General features: G+C 39.4%; 1 protein-coding gene across 1 annotated transcript in view; it reads left to right on the forward strand.

Moving 5' to 3' along the window:
• TCEANC2 (transcription elongation factor A N-terminal and central domain containing 2) overlaps positions 1-23,685 on the forward strand; it is a 106,206-nt gene that overhangs the window by 232 nt on the left and 82,289 nt on the right. The window contains exon 2 of the mRNA XM_044085484.1: positions 19,542-19,683. Coding sequence (XP_043941419.1) covers positions 19,542-19,683 — 142 coding nt within the window. The remainder of the gene's footprint in view (positions 1-19,541; positions 19,684-23,685) is intronic.

Genomic DNA, 23,685 nt, shown 5'->3' on the forward strand with positions numbered 1-23,685 from the left:
TTGTATGCATGGGATCAGCAATCGTGCGTTTTTACTGGTTCAGAAGTTTGTTTTTTCTTTCTGAAATACGTGTGTTGGGGGAATTGCAGTCCTCAAATAATCCTTGCAGTTTCTACTGGATCAAGCAAATCGAGGTCTTAATTTGTTAGAATTTGAAGCAGCATTAAGAAAATGCCACAGTGTGGGGGATTTGTGTGTCCGTTTCTAGCTTTGGACTTAATTCTGGAAGCAGGAAGTTTAGAGCTCTGGTCTTTCATAGCATGCATGATGTTATGGGGGAGCGAGTTTTTTCCCCCAAGCATTTGTCAGCCCTGTTAAGAAGAGCAGTGGTATTGCTCTCGTTGGTTATAGATTTTGTACTTTTTGTTAAGTAGACTACCGCGTATGTGGTAGTACATAGGTTCATACTAGGCTATCTCACCATAGCATCACTTAAGAAATAGAGAGTTTTAGGGCTTTCGCCACCCTTTTGGTTTGAGAGGATACTTGCCCATTATTTTGCTGTGCCTCTGTCAAGCAGTGACATTGAGATAATCCCTTGGGGTATATCTGCGATCTCCCATCCATTGATCAAGATTTCTCTGAACCAAAGCTAAGGAGGCAGCACCACATGTACCGGGATTTAGATTTTGTGTTAGGGAGTCTCTGGGTCTAATCCAGCCCTCCTCCATAATAACCTAATAACTAGGTTTTCAGGTTTAAGTCTCCGTTCTTAGGGTTCTGAGGATTTTGAGGTAGAAGGTGATTCATCACTCCCAAGGACATGGTTGGTTTCGCTATTTGTTTTATATTTCGCTGTTCGCTGGTTCGCATTTATGCAAGCTCAGGCCTGAAGTTTTCTCTACGGTGGCCCTTAAACCCCTCTGTGCCTAAAATACTGTGCCTTCTCTGTTGTGCAAGTGACACACAGAGATGATTCCTCGGATAACCCACGATTCCCCATCCCACAGGTCAAGATTTCAAGATTTCTTGAAGAGAGCTGTAGGTAAGGCTCTGGGCCTCGACATGGCCATTTAGGGATTCCACAGCATAGGAGTCTGTGGAGTGATAATTCTAGTCCAGCACGTCTCCCATTTATATCCGTCCTGCTACTTAAGTCCTTGCCTCTAGGCTTTTTGTGATTTTGATTTGGTTTGTGGAGCACCATTAATTCCCGTTGACATGGCCTGTATGTCAAAGTATGCCACCGAGCAGACGGAAACTGAATAGAGCTGGAGTTTCTGAGCTCTGGTTTCGTGATGCTTATCTTTGAGATGACAGTATTTTTGAGTCCCTTTACTCAGTTTCTTCACTGCTGCAGATGTCGGTGAATGCTGCATTGAATGGGGCATTGTACCCCCTAATGGTCTGATGTAAGTGACAAGGGAACAATGAGTGAAGAGTACAGGGGAACAACATCTTCACATCAGGGTGGCGTGAATCCTTCATGATCAGGTGTTGTATGTAGCTTGAGTCGTTAGCACACTGCCAACCTGTCAAAAGTAAGAACACTGAGCCACTGTATGCATGATTGAGCTGAAGTTCCTTCAGTCGGGCAGCAGCATAGACATACTTTTTGAGACCCTTTTATCCTTTTGGTGAGGAACTTTAGTCTTTCCAGTTGCTGCAGGTGTCGGTCAGATACATCCATCGGGGCATTGTACTGTCATTCGCCTGATGAGCATCCTATGAGGGGACGATGACCTGGTCATGAATGTGATGTCCTTCAGGGTGGGCAATGTAGAGGGTCTTCCTAATCTTATTAAGGTAACGGAGACGTTAATTGTCAAATGTAGAGTAGATCCCCTGATACAACCAGCAACCTCAGAACCCTGCCTGTGTGTAGCTAGGGTGTAACCTTGTTTTCCAAGGGTGATATTGGTTTTGCATTTTGCTTAACTTTGCCAAGGTTCTGCCACCAGTTTTCCTCGCTTAACTTTTTCCCAAGGGTATGGCTGTGCATTTTTGTAGCTTCAACTATTAACTTTTGCAGTCATCTGCACCATGTTTTCAATCTCTCTGTTTGCTTTTTTGAGGATATCTGTGCCAGATGTGTGTTCTCCTCCTCCTCTGTGCTTATTTCTGTGGGACATGGGTATAGAGTTTTTACCAAAAGGGATGCCAATGTACTTTTTGGCAATGAGCTTGAGGCCATGGCTTTGACACCAGGCATCTGTCTCAGTGAGGCCATTTTTTAGGATGTCCACATTGTTAGGAGTTTTGATTATGGCTCCTAGTTTGCAGTCCTCTGCAAACTTTGTTAGCCAAAGAACTTCTGTGTTAGCTTGTACTTCAGAGAAGTAGATACCCAACAGGAGAGGGCCTAAGACTGAACCCTGTGGTACTCCACTTGTCACTGGATTTAAAGTTGGATTTAGAGTCTGCTACTTTCACAGTGTGGGTTCTGTCAGTGAGCCAGTTGGCAGCCCATCTTATGACATAGGGATTTATACCTAGTTTAGTGAGTTTACCTATAATTCCATGGTGGGGGATTGTGTTGAAAGCCTTGGCGAGATCTAGATAGGCTGTGTGAACCACCTTACCCTCATCAATGGCTTTGGTGACGCCTTCAAAGAAGTCTATCCGGTTTAGGAGACATGATCTGTCTTTTACAAACCCCAACTGGGTAGCGTCCAGAATTTGGAGATTACCAATGTCATTGTTTATAAGTTCCATGATTCATAGGTTGGTACTAGGCTATCAGCCCTAGGGCCTATACAAGCCTAGCCATAACAATTCCCTGGCTATTTCTTCCCACATTATTTACTTTCCTGAACCCCTGTCTAGCAGGGTGACTGACGTGATCCCTGGGGTGAATTTCCTTTCTCCCATCCAGTCTTCAAGGTTCCTCTTGAAGAGGTCCAAAGAGGCACTCTGCTTGACATGTATGGGCAATCTATTCCAGAGTCTGGGGAGTCTCTGGGTCAGGAACCTATCCCTCCAGCATGTTTTGTTTATTGTGATGACAAGGTTTAGATCCCTGGAGCGTGTAGCTCTGAGGGATTGGGATTTCTTTAAGTGTAGCATGTCCAACAGCTCTGGGTTTGACATGGCCTTGTATGTTAAGCAGAGATCGCCTCTGAGTAGACTATATGCGACAGAGTATAGCTGGAGTTTTTTAAGGCGGTCAGTGTAGGGCATCTGCTTTAGGCCTGTGATTCTTTTAGTGGGGTATTTCTGAGGCCTTTCCAGTTGTTGCAGATGTCTTGAGAGGTACATACCAAATGGGGCGTTGTATTCTATAATGGGTCTAATGAGGGATGAGTACAGTGGGACAATGACCTCCTTTTTTCTGGATGAAAAGTCCTTCGTGATGAGATGTGCCACATAGAAGGATTTCCTGACTGTTGTGGCGATGTGGTTATCGAAGGTGAGACCACTGTCCACCTGTGTCCCTAAGTCTCATCACATTTTCTGTGTTTAGTGTACTGCCACCTATATGGTAATTCATGGATACATGTTTTTTCCCAAAGGGGATAACAATACATTTCTTGGCATTGAGCTTGAGCCCATGGCTCTGGCACCAAGCATCTGTTTCTGTAAGGCCCTTTTTTAGAGTATCCACATCATTTGGGGATTCAGTAATGGCTCCCAGTTTGCAGTCATCTGCAAGCTTTGTTAGCCAGAGTCCCTTAGTGTTGACCTGTACTTCAGAGAAGTAGATGCCAAACAAGAGCGGCCCCAGGACTGAACCCTGAGGTACTCCACTTGTCACTTGTCTGGAGCTGGATTTGGAGTTGGCTACTTTTACAGTGTGGGTTCTATCAGTAAGCCATTTAGCAACCCATTGGGTGACATAGAGATTAATGCCCAACTTAGTAAGTTTATCTATGATTCCAGAGTGGGGGATGGTGTCAAAGGCCTTGGCAAGGTCTAGATAGGCTGTGTGGACCACCTTACCCTTATCCATGGCTCTGGAGACTGATTCAAAGAAGTCAGTCAGGTTCAGGAGACAAGATTGGCCCTTCACAAACCCAAACTGGGTGGGGTCCAGTGTTTGAAGGTTGCCAATGTCTTTGTTTATAAGTTCCATGATGATACGTTACATAGCCTCGCAACTTTTCTGCGTGGGCCTCCTCTGAAAAAGGGTTTTGACTCTTATTCAGGTTAACAAATGGCAATAAATAAGGTGATATCGTAGTTGAGGGCCTCACCAGTTCGTTTCGTGCATAAGTGGGTGTGTCGCAAATTGAGTGACAACCCGGTCTGCATATTTAATTTGCTCATGCGTACATGATATGAAAATATTAAATGTACACAAACAGTTAATTCAGTGTCGCCCAGGAAGCTGTTCTTAGTAAAGGTCCTGCCAGTGATATTAAGGAAGAGTCTGCTGTGACACCTGCACCAAAAAAAGAGTCCGTTTGGGCATTAATTGGGAAAGTGAACCATCGCATTCTGACTCTGACAAAGAGAACTATAATGCTACACAGTAAAAAGCCTGATGACATGTGTTTTGACGGTTTCGTTTCTTTGCTGATTATAGTATATATTATAGTGCAATAAAACATGTCAGTTACAGATGTTGGTAACAGTTTACAGTTATATTTACTTTCATATTACATGTCGATGCACTTTTTCTTTGGTTGAACATTCGGAGGGAATGTATATTCATGAATGACACATCACGAGGGTGGGTTTTGGGGCGGGACTTGCTACTGCACATCTGGTGAGGCCCTCCACTACAATATCGCCAATAAATAAATTACATGTCTTGGAGTACCTTCTTAATTTCTTAACATTGCTTGATAAATAAAGCTTATGACTTTCTTTTGTGCACTTTATGCAAATAGACTATCCTTGGCTGTGGCCAGAAGTGTTTGATGGTATCCCCTTGGGACTACAGCTGCTGTGCTACCTCCCCCTCTAACCTTCGAAGCTTCAGGATCCATTTCATGTACCTTAACTCCTGATCCCACTGTACATTCTCTGCCCTTGAGAATCTGGACCCTCCTTGGCAATCTCCCCTCAAATCTACAAAAGGGGGACTAAGAGCTATGCATGTCTGTCTTTGTTGTTCAGAGGAAGCCTAGTGTCTTGACAGCTGTGGCTAAAATCCAGACTTGCTGGTTTCTCCCTGCTCTTAAGCCCTTCAAGGGAAGACCATTAACTTTTTATAACTGTTGCTCCAATTCGGGTTTGGTCTCTTAACTTCAACTTCTGCAGTTTAAGTTGTTGTTTTGAGATATCTAGGCAAGTACTGAGTTGCCCTTTTACCACATGTTTAATACCTACAACAACCTCCCGATTTGGTGTACTCAACTGAATGGCAACTTCTTGCAATGTGGCTGTCAACTTCTCCTTGGTTAAGCAAGTATATGGGAATCCCTGTGATTCACATACAGTAGTAATCTTTTCTTTGATCACTTTCCATGGATCATTTGTGCCCCTTTCGTAAGTTACACTTTGTGTGTGTGTACATACATATACATATATATATACACACACACAGAAAATAAAATAAAAAGCTGCTGTGCAATGCAATTTCTATATATGTACATTGTTTTCACACCTTTTGGTAACAGAACAGTTTCCAGATGCAAACCTGTCTGCATACAATTTCCCCTAAAAGCACACAGGGAACACACAACCCAGGCTCTGGATTTCTCTCTGTCTTTCCCCAGGTCCCCAATAAGGCTCCCTACTGGTACTGTGTAACCCGTGCTTAGTGTTCCTGCCCCAAGTAGCTGAGACACACATCCTTTGAGATTTAATTTATACACACACACACACCTGGGAAAGGCTGACAAGGATTACCAGCTCTACCAACTTTGCCAAGACTGTAAGGTAGATTCACTGCCACCAGTCAGTTACTATAAGGCCCTTAAAAGGGTATCCAATTGTACTGTGTGAAATTTAATATCAATACAAATGGGAATGTTGACCAAACAGCAAGGTTTTCAGTAGTGGTCAGAGTTATCACCAAATGTATTGAAGTACTCTCAGAACTTAAATATTGTTCTAAAGGGACCAGCCACAATGAGAAGTTTAAATATGTTTAATAATAAATAAATAATAAAAAGAAAATGAAAATACTAAATATCTAGTTAGAGTAAACACCAGAGTTTCAGTCACAGGGTATATTGACAATAACACTGCTGGAAAGAGAGGGACAGTTGCAGAAAAACTAAGTGTTGTCATCCCCTTGGGGGGGGGGTCCGGTGAACACAGAAGGTGTTATAAGAGATCTGGGAACACAGGTTGACAGCAACCTCTGTTTTGACCACCACATTGCCACTGTGGTCAGAAAGTCCTATGTGGCACATCTCATTATTAAGGGTTTTGCATCCAGGAAGAAAGAAGACATTGTCTTCCTCTACTCTTCCCTCATTAGGCCATTCATTGAGTACAGTGCCCCATTTGGCATGTACCTCACTTAAAAACCTGCAAAAACTGGAGAGGCCGCAAAAGTACCTCACAAAGAGGATCATAGGCCTTAAACATTTGTCCTATATGGACAGACAAAAAAAAAACTCCAACTATTCTCTTTCTTATATCGCCTGCTTAGTGGCGATCTCTGCTTGACTTACAAAGCTATGTCTGACCCAGCTCTGTTAGAAATGCTACATCTAAAAAAATCCCAATCCCTCCGCACCACACGCTCTAGAGATCTCAACCTCATTACCACAATCAACAAAACATGCTGTAGGGACAGTTCATAACCCAGAGACTGCCCATGCTATGGAATAGACTTCCCATACATGTCGAGCATAGCACCTCACTGGCCCTCTTAAAGAGAAATCTTGATGTGTGGATGGGAAATAGAAAAGTCACACCAGGGATCACTCCAGTGGCTTTACTCGACTGAGGCACTGGGAATTAAGGTCGGGTGGCATGATGCCAGGGTAATCCTATGGGCTAGGCTTGTAAAGGCTCCAGGGCCATTGGCTTAGTACACACCTATGAACTATTCTCCCTATATTTTTCTGACTGATCCAGAGAATTGCTGATCTAATTACTGAATAGAGCAAGGCAAGATGATGTGGGGGGAGTGGTCCTTATTGTCAGATCCAATACAGAATGCAGAATACTGAGAGCAGATATCTAAATATTATATCTGGCTTACAGAATAACATCACACACATCTGGTTATCTGACTGTGTTTTCTGCACTATCCCCCATCACTAGAAGCTGCTACGATTTTGCCACTTGCATGATATCATGCACACAAATAGAGCTTTGCTCCGATCTGCTGCTGCTCCTGTAAGTCACAAAACAATTTTAACACTTCTACTCCTACTCTTGCAGAGCTGCTAAGCCATACTTCTTGCAGACATTGCGTCTCTGGCTTCATTCAAAACTGTGAGATACCATCTTTAAGGCCTAGGCCCAGTATTTCTCAAAGTCTGGTGGATTGGGATTAACCTCCTCTCTACCAGTATTCCTTGTTACAATATGTACATTTAATTTGGTTACAATAAAATGCGCCCATTTCTTTTCTTTCCAGCAGGGCACACTGGTGATACATTTTAACACAAGCAACTTTATAAATACATTTTTAAACACACGAGCATCTGTACAAATCAGTTTGATACACAGATGACCTATAATTCTTTACAAAACTCCAGGTAGCTGTACTGGCATATGTTACACGTCCACTGTCCTGCTTCTCCTGGCGTGGCTGACAGTACCTCCTGTTCTCACAACACCTTCAGTACCACATTCCTATCTTGCTTTTATGGTGTTGCCTGACAACTCGGGCACAGCAAGGTCATGGTTACTGTAAACTCTTAAAACGTGCCAACTGTACTATTAACATATGGTAGCTGTATCAAACACCCTTTGAACAAAAGGCAGAAAGTAGGAGCTGTAATTCATCAGTTTAACGTAGTTACCCTTATGTATTGGTAGTCTGCCAGCTGCAAACTTTTGAGATAAAATAATGTAATTATTTTTAAAGAAGATGTGCAGTACAGTTTGCAAATACATTTGCACATACCAACTGAAACTTTTTTTGAACAGATTGATGGAATAAAATTACTAACAGCTGGGTGATTGCAACACTGCCACTAATTAAGTATAAAATCCAGGGAAAGCTATAATACAGTTTTGTCCACTTATCAGCTGCAGAAAACTGCAGGCCAAAATCCATGGGCATGAACTCACTGACTTTGAGCAAGTGTCTTTCTTCCACAGTCCATTGTGCACTCTGAGGAAGAGCAAAAGCTTACTACTTGAAAAAGCTCCAGATCTTTTTGAAAACTTTTTAATTTCTTTCAAAAAAATAGTTTTTGTACAGGTTTTCAAGTAGTCATTGCTGTTGTTTCACCTTTACTGCATTAAACAAGTTACAGGTTTACTTTAAACATTTTGTTTTAGCTACTACTTTACTGGAAAAATCTTCAATGTTTTATATAGCTTTTCATATTTTACACATTTCAGCATTCTTCCTGGGAAAACAGTTTGAAATTTTATGCAGCTTTTAACAGTATATATACTATGTTTTGTCATTCAACTGTGTATTTCTGTTTTCTGTTTCAGTAGCTCTTGTTTGAGCGTCTTGTAAGGACCAGATCAAACACAAGCATGTATGATCAGGTCATGTGATTAACATTAAAGCATGGGAATGGAAATTAAGCTTACTGAGCACTACTTGTTTCATTAGGTGGTGATTTCCTAGAAGAAGGCAACCTTCCTTTCAAGGGAGGTCACAGTTGATTGGCCTTGCTCATTTGTAGGTGGTTATGAGACTAAAGCCACTAGGATTTCTTTGCCTAGCCATGTTTTCCCATTTGTAAATCTTGAGTACCTAAGAGCAACTAGCTGGGTTTAGGTGGCACAGCATTTACAAGCTGCCTCTGTCCCACAAGGGGCATAATGACCAATCCAGGGGTCAATTTCTGATTTCCCCATCAGTTGGCTCATGCATTTAAATAGTATTAGGGGTTGAACTCTGCTTCACATGGATGTGAAGCCTCTTTCAGATTAGAGGTGGTCTTCTGAGAGGGGTACCTGTCCCCACAATATGTTCTGTTTTATGTTGAAAATGAGGTTTAGGTCCATCAGGTATTTCTAATGCTGTGGATGTGCAGCTTGTTCATCAGTACTGGATCAAATGAAGCCTTGTAAGCCAGGCTTAGATTGCCTCCTAGATGTCTTTCGGAGACTGAGTACAAAGATAAATTTTAAGGTGGTCTGTGTATTCCATGTGGTTAATGCCATGTATTCTTTTTTTGTGAGGAACCTCTGTTGGTGTTCAGTTGTTGCATATGCCTTGCCAGGTACATACTGAAGGGAGCATCTAATGAGGGCTGAATACATGAGGAGAATGACTTTCCTGGACCTCAGCTTTGCTTATAAGTTGTACAGTTGAGAATAATTTTCTTACAACAATAAACACATGATAGTCAAATGCCAAGTCACTGTCCACATATGTTCCCAAGATCTCGACCAATGGATCAACTGTTAGGGGTGTATTGTCTATGGGATTTCTCTAGGGTGGCCATCTTTCTGAAAGATATTATTGTACATTTTCTGGCATTCAGTTTTAGATCATGGCTTTGATGTCAATTAGTTTGCAACAAGCCCTCTTGGAGAATATTAATGTTCTTGGGAGATTCTGTAACTGCACTGAGCTAGCAGTCATCTGCAAACTTGGTCAACCAGTGGTCTTTGATGTTAGCTTTAACGTCTGAAAAGTGGATGCCAAAAAGGAGCAGCAACATCTCTGAACCCTGAAGGACTCTGCCAGTGACTGATATTTTTTGTAGAGGGGGTGTAACTTTGTGTGTCCTCCAGCACATTTAGGTATGCAGTATGGGTGTCCTGGGTCATAGAAGGGGACCTATAGCTTGCAATGCTGTGATATGGGACTGTGTCTCCTTAACTGGTGGAGAGGCTTGCAGGGAGTGTTTTTTTTTTTACATTAGAATACACCGGATTTCATTTTCAGCATCTACTTTTGGCTATTTAGTTTTGACACTTCTGAAAAACTGCTTTTAGTATCTTGGTGTACTCCCTTTTTATGGTGCCTTGGACACACCGTAAGGATTAGTGCATACCTTACTTTGTGCGGGGAAGTTGTTTCTATAGTTTGTTCTGTAGATTTGTTTTTCTAGGGAGAAATACTTTATTTCTTAGCACCATTTCTGTGTTCATAAGACTGTCCTGTCTGAGCAGTAGGGATGGACTCCTTTCTTGAATGCAGTTTTCATACCACAGTGCTGTGACTTCCTGCTGATGATTCAGCTACTTTCCATTCTTTCAGTACATTGATGCACTATATTTGGTCTGGTTTTCCTTTCTAAGCTGCTTCATGTTATAACCTACCTCAGTTGACTTTTCCAGGATTTCACGAACCTTGCCATTTTCTGCTGATGGTGCAATAACAAGACTTTGCCTCCTGATTTTAATTATCTCTTTTTATGTCCCTGTTATACACACTTTTTTTGTCTGCATTTCCTAAGCTCTTAATAGGTTTTCTTTCACGATGGGCGTCACCACTTGTAATTCTTTCTTGTAAATTATTGTAGTGTTCTATGGCACTTTTTCATGGTGCTTTAGCCTACCATATAGTAGCAGTAACTATAACTATTGCTCCAATTATTTTATTTATTTTTTAACATGAATCTCAAAACTGTCTTAAACCATCAGTCTGTGGGTGGTAAACTGATGTTTTAAACTGCTTAACCTGAAAAGATGATCACAATTTCTGCATAACCCTTGATAGTGTGTGCCCAGTCAGTAAGTACTTTATAGATATCCATTGTAGGGAATTAAACCACCAATTCCCTGGCAATGGACTTGGCATTAGCCTTGCATAATGCTAAAGTTTTTGAAAATTTTGTGGTGTAGTGTATTGTGACCAAAATATGTTGATACCCACTGGTTAATTTTGCCAATGGCACAACAATATCTATAGAAAAGCATTCGAATGGTAAGCTGCAGTAGGCATTAGAATCAAAAGATTCATGGATCCATATTGCATAGGTTGATAGGATGATACTAGGCTATTGACCCCCAGAGGCCCTAAGTCTAGCCAAGAATTTCACCCATGTTCCCTCAGTCAGCACCTGTTTCCCCTGTCCAGCAGGGATACAGGTGGGATCCCAGGGGTATATTTTCTGTTTCCCATCCAGTCTTTCAGGTTCCTCTTAAAGACGGCTAGAGAGGTACTCTGCTTGACATGGAGAGAGAGTCTATTCCACAGATGGGGGCATCTTTGGGGGACAAATCTAAAGTTCTATTAATGTCACAGACCAGGTTAAGGCTTTGGGTGCGGGTTGTGTGAGTGGAGTTTGTCTTATGGATATGCAGCAACTCCATCAAGGCTGGATCTGAAATGGCCTTGTATGCCAGACACAGGTCACCTCTGAGCAGTCTGTATGAGACTGAGTAGAGGGACAGGGCTTTTAGCCTATCTGTTTAGGGTAGGTGTTTGAGACCCTGGATTTTCCTGGTTAGGAACCTCGGTGGAGACTCCAGCTGCTGCATGTGCTTGGCAAGGTACATGCCAAAGGGGACATTGCACTCGATAATGGGTCTGATAAGGGAGGAGTATGGGGATGTTATGACCTCCTTGTTCCTAGATGAAATACCCTTATTTATAAGGTGGGCCATGTAGAAAGCCTTCCGTACAACGGAGGCAACGATGGTGGTCAAAAGTCAGGTTGCTGTCAACCTGGGTGCCCAAGTCCGTCACGACTGATTTGCATGCTTAGTACATTTATTAATGTGATAATTAGTGGGGATGACATTTTCCCCAAAGGGGATAATGGTGCCTTTCTTGGCATTCAGTTTGAGGCCGTGCTTCTGGCACCAGTCATTCGTTTGGGTAAGCCCCTCTTGGAGGATGTTCACATCACTAAGGAAATTTAAGACGACGCCCAGCTTGCAGTCACCTGCAGACTTGGTCAGCCACAGACCACTGGTTTTGGCTTGCACTTCAGAAAAGTATATCCTAAACAGTTGAGGCCCAAAGACCGATCCTTGGGGTACATCACTTGTTACAGATCGGTTTTCTTTCATTCTGCATAGAATTAAGATTTTTTTCTTTTATAATTCCTGACCAGTAAAATCTGGCTTGCACTCTGGTCTTTATTGGTCTTTATTCTTTCTCAAATAGCCTCTAAGTACACACTTCATAACTAACGTCCTGCAAGTCTTGCTATTAATACCTCTAGTACAATTACTTTATTCTTATTCCCCCCTATGTAAGATTATTGATTCAAAATAAGAGTAAGAAGCAACTTCAACTTGTTCTTTATCATTTCCCACTGTTTCTGCTGTAGTCTCCAGTGTTCTTACAAAAGTATCATATTCCCATTGAGCTTTTTTGAATTTAATATGGGTTCATTTTAGACTGCTATATTTGGTGCATTCTTGCTCACTTGCTTTGAAATTAAAGGTTCCGCTTCCCCTCGGAGGTACACCAATGTAAATTCTTTCTTACATTTTTTTTCCTTTGAATATGATAGCTCTAAACAAATTCTCACATACATAGTCCCTTCCCCCCCCCCTTTTTTTTTTTGCTGTAAGGGTCAGCTGGAAGGGGCCATCATTAAGACAACTACTGGGGTGGCTCTTTATTTAAGCCCTAGCCCTGCATTTGCCCAGTGGCAGCCCATGGGTGAAGTGTGTAGTCAGCAGTTGTACTGCACAGACACTCACTTCTGCAAGGATTTAACATCAGCAGGATGCACCACCAACCCACAAGGGGCATTAGTGTCACTGTTTCTGGCTCTGTACCAGGGAAGTCCAGCCTAACTTGCATGTGTCCCCAGGCACATGCACTCCCTTCCTCCACTATGGGAATGCTCATCCTCTCCTGCCTGTGCAGTGAAGCACCTCAGCTGCTACTAATCTGTCTGGGGTCACCTAGGCCATAGTCCGTACTTTATTTCTCAATGCCAGTGGTACAGGCTAGCATTGTTCCTACATTTTTATGCTAGTCACTGTGATTTTTTGCTCAGCTGAGTACCTTCTGTTGTGTTTTGTTCAGTGCTTTGACTATGTTACTGCATAGAGTGTTCTGGTATGTTCTTATTTCAGGATTCCGATAACTCATGCAGCTCTTTTTATAGTTTACCTATATCTGTATGGCAGCTCTGTTATCAGCCTTTATACTAACTCTTCCTTTGTTCTCCTCTGGCATTTTCAAGTGTCTGTCACAAGCACAGCTCAGTCTCAGCACAGCTTCCCCATAGTCTGAGGCAAGACTACACTTGGCTGGTTGGTTTGTTTTCTGTTAGGGTAGTCTTTTTTAGTGCAAGTCATTTGAATATTTCTGTATTCAGTAACTTCTGCATATTTTTAAATTTTTAAAAATCTTTACCAATAATAACATTGTATGTTAATTCAGTTACAAATGCTACAGAATATTACACTATTAAAATGGTATGAGATTCTATAGATGTATTGGGTTATTGTGTTTGGTCTCCAGTAACACAAATACCTCTGCGTTATACTTAAGGTTTTATATCAGCAGACACAGGTGCAGTTAACTAAAGTAAACAAGCTACCAGAGTGCAGTAAATATTGCAGTTTATTGCCTACTAAAATTTATCACACATTTCACTATTTTAGTCCTTGCACAGTAATGTGGTACAGATTCTGTATATTTAGCATGTAGCTTGCCATATTCTGTGTGCATTTTCTTTTCTTTAACATTTATTTCATACGTTTGCACTTTCCCAGCAGTAATACTGTTCCCTTTACTGATAAATGTTCTAGCTACATATCCCTTAATGCCACAGCTGTAACGGTTAGCTCGGTAATAGATGCACGGAGTTTCAAAGACAGTGCTGCTTATTAATTAAGTTTATGTACACGTTTTAGTTTCAGAACGAGTATTTGGTACAGAGCATTCAACTACAGTAATGAGTTTATCTGAATTTTTGAGAACTTTAATATACCACTTACAGCACTTCATTTTTAATACAAGTGGTATATGTATGTAAATCTATCAAAAGTCAGCAATTTTGTTATTCATACTGTAGCGTTAGTATCCAGCTCTAACCAGTGTATGCAAGGTCATGTATTTGAGGTCTTTCCATCTTACTGGCATTGAAAGTCCAAATGTGAAGTGTAATAGCTTGCATTTCATTGGTAACACTTGTTCTAGACAAACATTCTTCTCTCTTTTTTTTTTCCCCCCATAGGTCAAGTAATCTGTACCATTTCCTTGTATGCATCTAAAGCATTTTAAGTCAGCTGTGAGGAGAGGGGTTTGGCCCATTCAGTTGTGTTCCAGTTCTGTTGTATATCATACACTTTAACAGAAGGATTCTAGATTGTCTTCCTTGGGCAGCTTCTTTAAGGGTGGTGTACTTTGGGAGTCAGTGTACTGTACTGGCCAGAAGTTTAATTTACTCCTGTAAATTAATTGAATCTTGGTCTTTAGCCTTTCATGTCTGAACTGGAGTTTTAGTAAGTTTCTCTGATTTACTTTGGTTCCACAAACATAGCTGACTTGCCAAGTTATTGCAGTTCACTCGCTCAAGCTTAGAATTTAGTGCAATTAAATAGATTTAGTTTACCAGAAAACAAAATGGCATTGAACTTCGGATTCCTGTAAAAGTTGCTTAGCTTTTAGTTACACTTCTTGAGCTTTATTTACTAATTGGTTATCTGCAATACAAATGGTATTTTTTTTAATCTAAGGAAAACCTCAAATCTTTTCTTTGTTAGCAAAATGGTAAGCACTCTTTGCAGAATATTCTTAGTGATTCATTTATTTGCTACAAAACAACACCGTTTCCACCTGCTTCCGACACCAGATGTGATACTTTCTTGAAGCTAGATGTAGAAGAAAACTAAATTTAACTTTATTAATCTCACAGTTCCAGGTTACCCAATACAGTATTGGAAACTATAGTCTCCTCAACAAAATGTAATGTCTCTGTATAATTTTAGTTTCCCACTATAAGCAGTTGGAGGCTTCTCTCCTCCAACTGCTTCTGTTACCTAGTTTTAATTTATCGATCAGTGTTTTGTGTATGACCCTATCAAATGCTGAAGTTAAGTTGGTGGTAATAAATCTATTTTCAATCTACACATGCTGGTACATGGTTTCAAGTCCCAGCCTTTCCCATTCTTACAATAATTTCTACAATATTATCTTCTCCTTTATTTCTCCCCAACAAGAAAGTAAACCTGTCAGTCTGTATTACTCCGGGTTTGTCCTACTTCCCTTTCCCTTAAAAATAGGTTTAACAAGTATACATCTCCAGTCTTGAGGAATCTCCCCATATTTATATACCCTAGTGAATATCAGTATAACAGTACTGTGAGTTCATGCTGTAGGTTCGTATATCATTATTACTAATTCACTGTCCTCCCTGTGCTTTGTTTGAGGCCAGTTTGCATAATTCTTTTTCAGTAAAACCTAATTTTGTTTTATTATCTGAGGTTACCTGGATGTTACTAGGAAAACAATCTGTCTATAATGTATTGTGTCGGAGAATAAACTGTATGTTGATTCTATAATTTATCAATTTGTATGTCTTTGCTCCTACCATATTTTATATATCTATAAAATGTTTTACTCAATTTTTTATATAAATTTTCATCAAATTTTTCTTTATCTGATCTTGCACTGTTTTAATTTCTGTCCATCTTATTTCCATATTCAAAGTTATAGTTCAACCTTTTTTACCATTTCTTATATTTTTTGTTCTTAATAATATAAATAAATCCTGATGTATGCCTACAGCCTGATTGTTAAACTTTTATGTATGTTTTTAAAACTAGCCACATTCCTTCTGCGATTTTCCACTGAGTGCATCACTCAAATTTTATATAGTGACTGTTCTGCTTCCATATTACCTGTTATTAATCTTCTGTGCATTGGTGTAGATTCCAGTTTGGCAGAATTATCTAGCAGCAATTTAACCTTTAACCCTCTGATCACTGTTTATAAACAGCAGTAAAACTTGACAAAGTAGCTATAATTTTTTGGAACACAAACAATGTCTAGTATTAGTTCAGCACTATTATTGTTGAATCAATATTACTACAGTATTTTCTGGTAAGTTTAAGTCCCCAGCCACTATTATTCTTCCCTTCTGTGTTGCATTCAAGAAATGTACGAATTCCTCTCTTGTCATCAGCACTTGACTTTGGTTTGTACACTCCCAATAATTGTTATATGTTCCAGAGTTTGTCACAGTTTAGGGCATTGGTGTTAACATTGAACATTTAATAGTCGTAGGAATCCCTGTTATAATACCTCCACCTGTGTTTTTTGTTAAAATGTTTTGCAAATATCAGACTTTTGGGAATGTAGGAGATTTTCCAATTAAAAAAAAAACTTTATTACTAGAGTTCCTAGCATTAACAACTATCACAGATTTATCAAATGTTGCTGTCTGTGAACTGTTTTTGACCTGGCAAAAATCCTTTCTTGTGGTTAAATATTGCAGGATATCTGCTGAAAAATTTGCTTACATGATCTTGACAAGTACACACCATCCTGTCTAAATATGTGTGCCCAAAATTAGGTTTAGATGTCTACACACTTCCATTTTTTTTAAAACTGGGCATTTTTTGATGTAGGCATTTCTCCAAAAAATCTTTTCATTCAGGATGCCCTGACTCTCTCCTTTCTAAATGTGATTTGGAACAATACACCCCAACATCTGTATAAGCTATGTTGTCTCTGTAAAATAGTCCTAGTGGATGAGATAATTTGTGCCAACATGAATAAAAACAGATCTTCAAAAGCCTTAATGTAAGGAAGTACAGAACTTTCTCACATCCTTAAAGTTTTCCTCCTGGCAAGCATAACCCTAATCGATGTTCATTGCAAATGTAAGTAGCAGTTCCTCTAACTGAATCTCTCTAATTACGAGAATATCCTTTCTGACCAGATCTGAAGAATCCTCGACTTGTAATTTAGTCATTTCTCTTTATCAGTTGGAATGATGATCTTCACCATTGATCTTGTTAATCCCACTGTTTTCATTGCTTATTACATTTGTAAGCATATAGTTCTCATCCACAGCTGCAGCCATGTTATCAACCTCTGTTTTCCTTATAGTAATGTTCTTCAGTCCTTCTGAGTTCAATTTTGATTTCTTCCTTTTAACTTGCCTTTCCCTATCTTTCTTCCTTCTCTTTTGGGAAAAAAAATCGTGCCTTTTTTTCTGTTGACTGAAGGTTTTCTGATAGAATAGTGTCATCATTCCCTGTAATCTGTTGCGTAACAATGCTTTGTCCTTTTTAGTATGCATTCTCTTTGCTTTGTAGACATTGATCATTTTTTTCTTCTTGTTACTTCTTCTGCACTTATTATTTTTTTTCTTCTGTAGTGCTCTGAATCACCCAATTGCTGAATACTTTGTATCTAGAATTCTGAAGTTGTCATCTGTGTTGTCTTGTTTTATTGTAATTGAGTAATCTTTACTGACAATAGGCACATCCTTTATAAATGTGTTTTATTATTTATCCCATCAGTCCAGTCATTAATATCTGTAGCAGTTCTCCAAGCTGTGCCAATTGCACAATTGCAGTCATAATCAGTAAGTCTATATTTACTACTAATAATGGTAAGCAAATCATCTAAATTTTGACATGAGCACAGATCCCTAGTGTTATTAGGCATTACCTTTAAATATCCATATAATTTAGGACACAGTACACAATACCTGAGCTTTAGCAAATTTAATAGCTTATTTATTTAAGGAATCCATTTTCAGTTGTAAATGAATAAAGAATTATAAAAAGAAAATGGCAATCCAAATCCGTTACTACAGAATTCAGAGATTTTAACTCTACTTCTATGAGAAAAATCACACAAATGGTTGTTGTTGTGTCTTTCGGCTTTTCCTGGTTATGGGTCGCCACAGCAGAACTCCGGTCCGCTAATGATTGGCAGTAGATTTTTACGTGCCGACTTGCCGGGCCTGACGCACAACATTCAACGAAGGAACGCCCATTCACACATGTCGCCACACAGAAGACGCTCTGAGAATCAAACGGGACAGCGTCTTACTGTGAGGCGACAACGCTACCGCAGCACCACCTAAAACTAAAATATTAAATACAGTAAAGTCATTGTCATTGCTATAACCTTCCATACCAATTGTGAAAGACGCACACAATCTAGAAAGGCACATTAAGGTAGCATGACTGTTTCATTGGGGATTGTGTAAACATTACAATATAGACGTAGCTTAGAAGTATTGGAAACATGAACCACAAAGCATTTAGAGAATGATGGTTTGTTTCATGTGTGATCGTCCATTGCCGACAGTTAAAAAAAAATAGATGCAAGAAAACCAAATGTAGTAGTCCATGAGAAAAAAGTAGCATTGGTCAGTGGAATAAATTCAGAAGTTTGGCAGCTTTAAACATTGAAGCTGAAAATAAGGTCAAAACACAACAATTTGAAACAACCAAAAACATTTTTTCCCCCTGCACCCCACACACTCCTTGCTACTTGTATATACTAACTCGGAGGTCACACTACAGTGTGGAAAGTAAAAATACAGTCTTTCTTGTACCACAATCTTGTGCAGTGCACTACAGCCATTCAGTACTATTAAAAAGTCAGTAACCGCATACATTTGCTTTTTTTCTGTTTTGATTTTGTGTGGTCAGTGTTTTTAGTTTCGGTGTTTGAAGCTGTTGATCTAAATATTTTCCTTATTGGCTACACCCATTGATTAGTGTCTTATGTACAGAGAGATATAAAGTCATAAAATATCATAATTTGCCGACAGAAATGAGAGGAATTGGTTGGAAGGGTGCCCAGACAGTTCCACTAGTAGAAGGAGCAACGGGACTAATAAAATAATTTACAGTTGCACTTCTACTAGGTTACATGTTTGTTTGTCTTTTCGGCTTTTCCCGGTTAGGGGTCGCCACAGCAGAACTCTGGTCCGCTAATGATCGGCAGTCGATTTTTATGGTGCCGAGTTGCCAGCCCGACGCCCAACCTTCAGCGAAGGCATACCCATTCACGCATGTCTTTCGGAGGCCACTTGACCACGGGGAGGACATGCAGACTCCACACAGTAAGCACTCCAACCGGGGAGGACATGCAGACTCCACACAGTAGGCACTCCAGCCGAGAATTAAACAGGAGAGGTTACATGTACTGGTAGCATATTTAAATTACAGAAAGTGGCAATTCTGGTCATAATCTGAGTCCTGAGAAGAGCTGTCATAGCTAATATTAGAGACCGAAACTATACTAACTTCATGAGCTCTAGGAATGAGTCCATTCCAATATTGGTATTAGAAACCCAAAATTCTTGGCTAAATTAAACCTGAAATAATCCTAATGTTACCAAAGATAGCTGTTTTTGTTAAAAAAAAAAATGACCTCCGCTTTTCATAATTTTGCTTCATTGCTATTTTTTACTGCTCTCTCTTGTCATCAGTGGTGTCTAGTATACTATTGTGTTATTTCTTGTGTAGCATGACCAAAGTTCTTTTTGGTACACTGCCTAGTAATTTCAGTGATCTTCCATATGTAGTGGTGTTTTTTGCTGTCAGAAGTCATTTTGAAAGTTGCAGTTACTGAAGCTACAATAAAAAAAAAAAATAAGTTTCAGCCTGCTGTTTAGTCTAATGAACATTTGTTTGATTTCATTTTATTATTTTTTTTCTGAATTCAGAGAGTTGTAGTTATAGAAGATATAAAAAGATGCAAATCTGTGCTGGAGCTTCCTGGTCAAACCAAGCAAAATTTAATAGAAGCGCTGCAACTACTGAAGAAGAAGATACCATCCCAGGAAGTATTGCGTTCAACCAAAATAGGTAGGTCTTTCTTGAAATATCATTTTCCCTAGGCAGTAAGTAGGTTACCTACTTAAATTTGCATGTTTTTGTTTTACTCTTTTAGTTTACCCATGTTCTCTTTCCACAAGAATTAGACTTTATTTTTAAATGCTTTTTTCATTGTTTTAATGGTATAAATAGTTATTTTTACTTCAACGTAGATGGCAGATGCAGAAATGTTTGCTGACTACAAGTTAGTGCAGACCTGTGTACAACAACCTTGTACTGTAGTTTACACTGGAAGAGGAGACTGTCATGGTGCTTTGGCTTTCTCCTAGTTTGCAGTACAATGCTCAAGTTTGTCATTTGTTCACTCAGTGGCTTAGTTTATGTGCATTAAGACCATGGCTACAGGATTTATATGTTCAAATGTGGTCCTGCCATAAGTGGTCAGTTTGTGACCAGATTTTGCAACAGTTAATGCAGATTCACAGTACAGGGAATGTTTATCACATTGTGACCATTAAAGAGCAGCTGTGAAAGAAAGTTACCTGCACACTTGCTTAATTTCTGTTTTGCCATCAGAAGTAAACTACTCCAAACAGCTTTGTAGTATCATCATGTCATTTTAAGCTTTATTTTGCTCAACAGGAACTCTATAGTAAGTGTGTTTATCTAATTTGGTTAAGGATATCTGAGAAAGTAATGGACAAGTACTGTTATGGCCATCAGTTCCTTGTAAAGACAGTGCCTTTGAATTTGAGGAGAAAGCACTATCCTTAGTCTTGCGTATGTTGAATATCCTTTTGACATTTGAAAAAGACTTCTCGGAAGTTGCAGGACCTATACACTCAGTGGAGGTCTCCAGAGAAACACAAATCTAAAGAATCAGGACTGTGTTACACTCTGAGATGCAAACAATAGGAGCTCATGGACTTTGTGTTCAAAATGGGTGCCACTTCTTGCCAGATCCTGAAGTTCATTTTATCCACCAATTCTCTGGAGCTAAAACCAGCTCTAGTTCTCGTACTCTTCCATATAGCCAAACTGCTTTAAGAGACTCAAACTGAGGGAAGACTGTGTTTTTTGATCCCTCTCTAGGGAAAAGAAGTTATAGATTCAGACTGTTGCAAAAATTAACAAATGTGTGTGTGGGGGGGGGGTAGTTACCAAATTTTTATCCCAGTTAACTGTTGGCAGTCAGTTGCTTTTGACTCTAGGAATTGTTAGCATTTCTCCTATACCCTTTCAGACTACTTACCAACAGTCTTGGTGGGGATGCCAAGGGACCAGGCATACACCGTGCAAATAATTGAACAGGAATAGTCATTCTCTGTTACGGAATAGATAACCAGGAGGGTGGTATCTGAAATCAAAGGTTCATACATCACTTCCTGTAGGTATCACAGGTGCCTGTGTTGGACTTCAAATGCTTAGTATTAGATACCAGATTTTGGGGCAGAGCCACAACCTATCATTCTTGAGAAGGCAGCTGAAAAATGAGGAAACCTACACACCCAGTCATAAACTGAGGATAAAAATGACATCATAAATTGAGGATAAAGATGACAATCTCGCATACTCTTAAAATATGTCCTTCATTGTGAGTTATGATAAGGGTTTTTACCTTTGGGTTCTCTTCCTGAGAACATGCTTTTTGTTTGCCACGGTTTTATTTACATTTATTTGTTAAAAGCTGAAAGGCTGCTTTGAAGAACCCTTTCAGCCATGTCCTGAGTTTAAACAACAATGATTTACAGAAAGAAAAGGATTTAATTCTCTGAGAATGACGTTGGTGGGTTGAATTCTACTGGAATGAATTGGGGGGAAAAAGGGTTGGATGATTCTCCAAATTTCAGACTGTGATTCTTTCAAGTGGAATCTGGCCACATGGCAGTAGTAGAGCAGGGCATAACATGGAGTGAACAAATTGATGAAATGTATGGAGAAATCCAAGATTAGTGAATCTTTACAAAATGTCGTTACAATACAGTGTTAGATTTAGTGGAAGAAACCGTTGACACATAGTCAAATCTGAAGCTTTGATAGCTTGAAAGAGAATTGAAAGAAAAAAAATGTCAGAGTGGAGAGTTGCCCAAGAGGAATTGGCTCAAAAGGTTACTGAGCTAGAAGACTGAGTCAGAATGAAAATTTTCAGTTCTTGACTTTTTCTGAGAAATTAGAAGGTGATGACGCCATTAAGTATATGCAGTGACAGGTGGACTGGGCTATCACAACTAAGTACTGGTATATTTTGCCCATAGACCATATGCTGGAAATGCTGTAAATATATTCCCAGATCTATTGTAATTGTGTTTCAGAATTACCAGCTGAAAGAAGTGATCTTGACACAGTTGTGGTAAAAGAGCAGGGAATTAAGTTCATAGGTAGGTAATAGGCTATCGGCCCCGGGGCCTATACAAGCCCAGCTGAAAAGGTACCCTGGCTTTTGCCACCCAAGAAAATTATTTTCCTATGCCACTGTCGAGCAGAGCCACAGTAGTTGCAGTATATTTGTATATAATGATTGCTCTGCACAAACCAGACAAACAGGGTCGTACAAAAAGTACAGAGAAATAAGGTTTAAAGTTGTTTTGCCTCCTGTATCCAGCACTCCTTAAAATCCATTAAACTGGGGGGGGGGGGGGGGCTTCAATGAAAAAATCTTACATGGCAGATTGTGGCTCAACTTTCAGCAAACCCACTATAGCTTCAACTTCCTTGCCCAGCCCTTCAAGAAAATATGGAAAATAGAGTGAAAGAATGTAAATTCAGAACAAACTGGAATCTGCTTACTGCATTCAGGAAATTGGAATGCTCTGAAGAAATGTAAATTTTTACTACCCCGTTTAGTGTATGGGGCAGTGTTTATGGGGGTGTATATATATGCATGTGGATGTGTGTAAATATGAATATGAAGTGCAAAATTCCTCTTTGAATAACTATAAAGCATCAGTCCTAAGGTATGATTATTTTTTCGCACTTTTTTGTCTGTCTTTGTATATCTAGTTTGGTTGACTGTGCGTTACATTTCAGGAAGAGGAAATGAAGTAAATAATTCAGTATGTCAATGTTATTGGGACAAACTGTGAGTCATTATATTATTGGCTATTCAAGAGTTTGTGACTGTTAAAATCCAAACTATACTCACTTCTATTTAGTACCCATCCATTAATTTCAAGTCAAATATTTTGGAAGTTCTGAGCTGCAATATGATTGTTAGAAAAATGGGCAGTGGACTAAGGAGAGGAGGGCATTGGATAGTATTGGTTGTAGTAAATACTTCACATTTGATAGAACAGAAATGTAGATCAAAGGCTTTGTGAGTCTAGATTGTGGTAAAGTCTGTTAAGTGAAAATGAAGTTGATGTTTCAGTACTTAATTTGGTTTTAAAACAAACGCAAAGGTTTGTAACGATTCAGGAGTTTTTTTCTCTGTAGGTGGGGTTGAGTTATTCAAATTCTTGGCATACGGTTGGCTTGGATTACTCTTGAAACACACAAGTGAAAGCTTTCTGTGGAAGCTGTCTCAACATTAAATTAATTTGACTTTTCACAATTTAGCAAGGGTAAACTTCAAGGTTCCTTAAAAGGAAGAGTTAAAGAATGACAATAAATGAAGGGGAACAATATCTGATATAGTTAGGTAATATTAACTAGAAGTGAGAATCTTCTCATAGTGAACAGAAATATGAAAAATCAAGAAGATGACATAAGCTGAAATGAGTGATTTGTAAGGGTCTTTAGACAGCTGTGAGACAGTTGATTATACAAAATATTAGAACAAAAAATGTATGTTAGCATTACAGACCAAAATGGAGTTGTGTGTCATGCTTTTTGACATAGGTTCACTGTTTTAAAAATGTTGTATTTTTTATGACTTATTTGTTGTCAATTTTGTTTTTACATGTGGGCTATCCAAGGTAAAACTCTGATAAATTACATATTGTATATCTGATTATTGCTGTGTTGATAAGAACATTTTCTACTTTACGTGAGAGAACGGAATTGATTATACTATTGTGTACCAAATGAGAACCC

Source organism: Protopterus annectens, chromosome 10.part0 (assembly GCF_019279795.1).
Source record: "Protopterus annectens isolate FY-2018-M chromosome 10.part0, PAN1.0, whole genome shotgun sequence".
In the NCBI taxonomy this organism is placed as follows: domain Eukaryota; kingdom Metazoa; phylum Chordata; order Ceratodontiformes; family Protopteridae; genus Protopterus; species Protopterus annectens.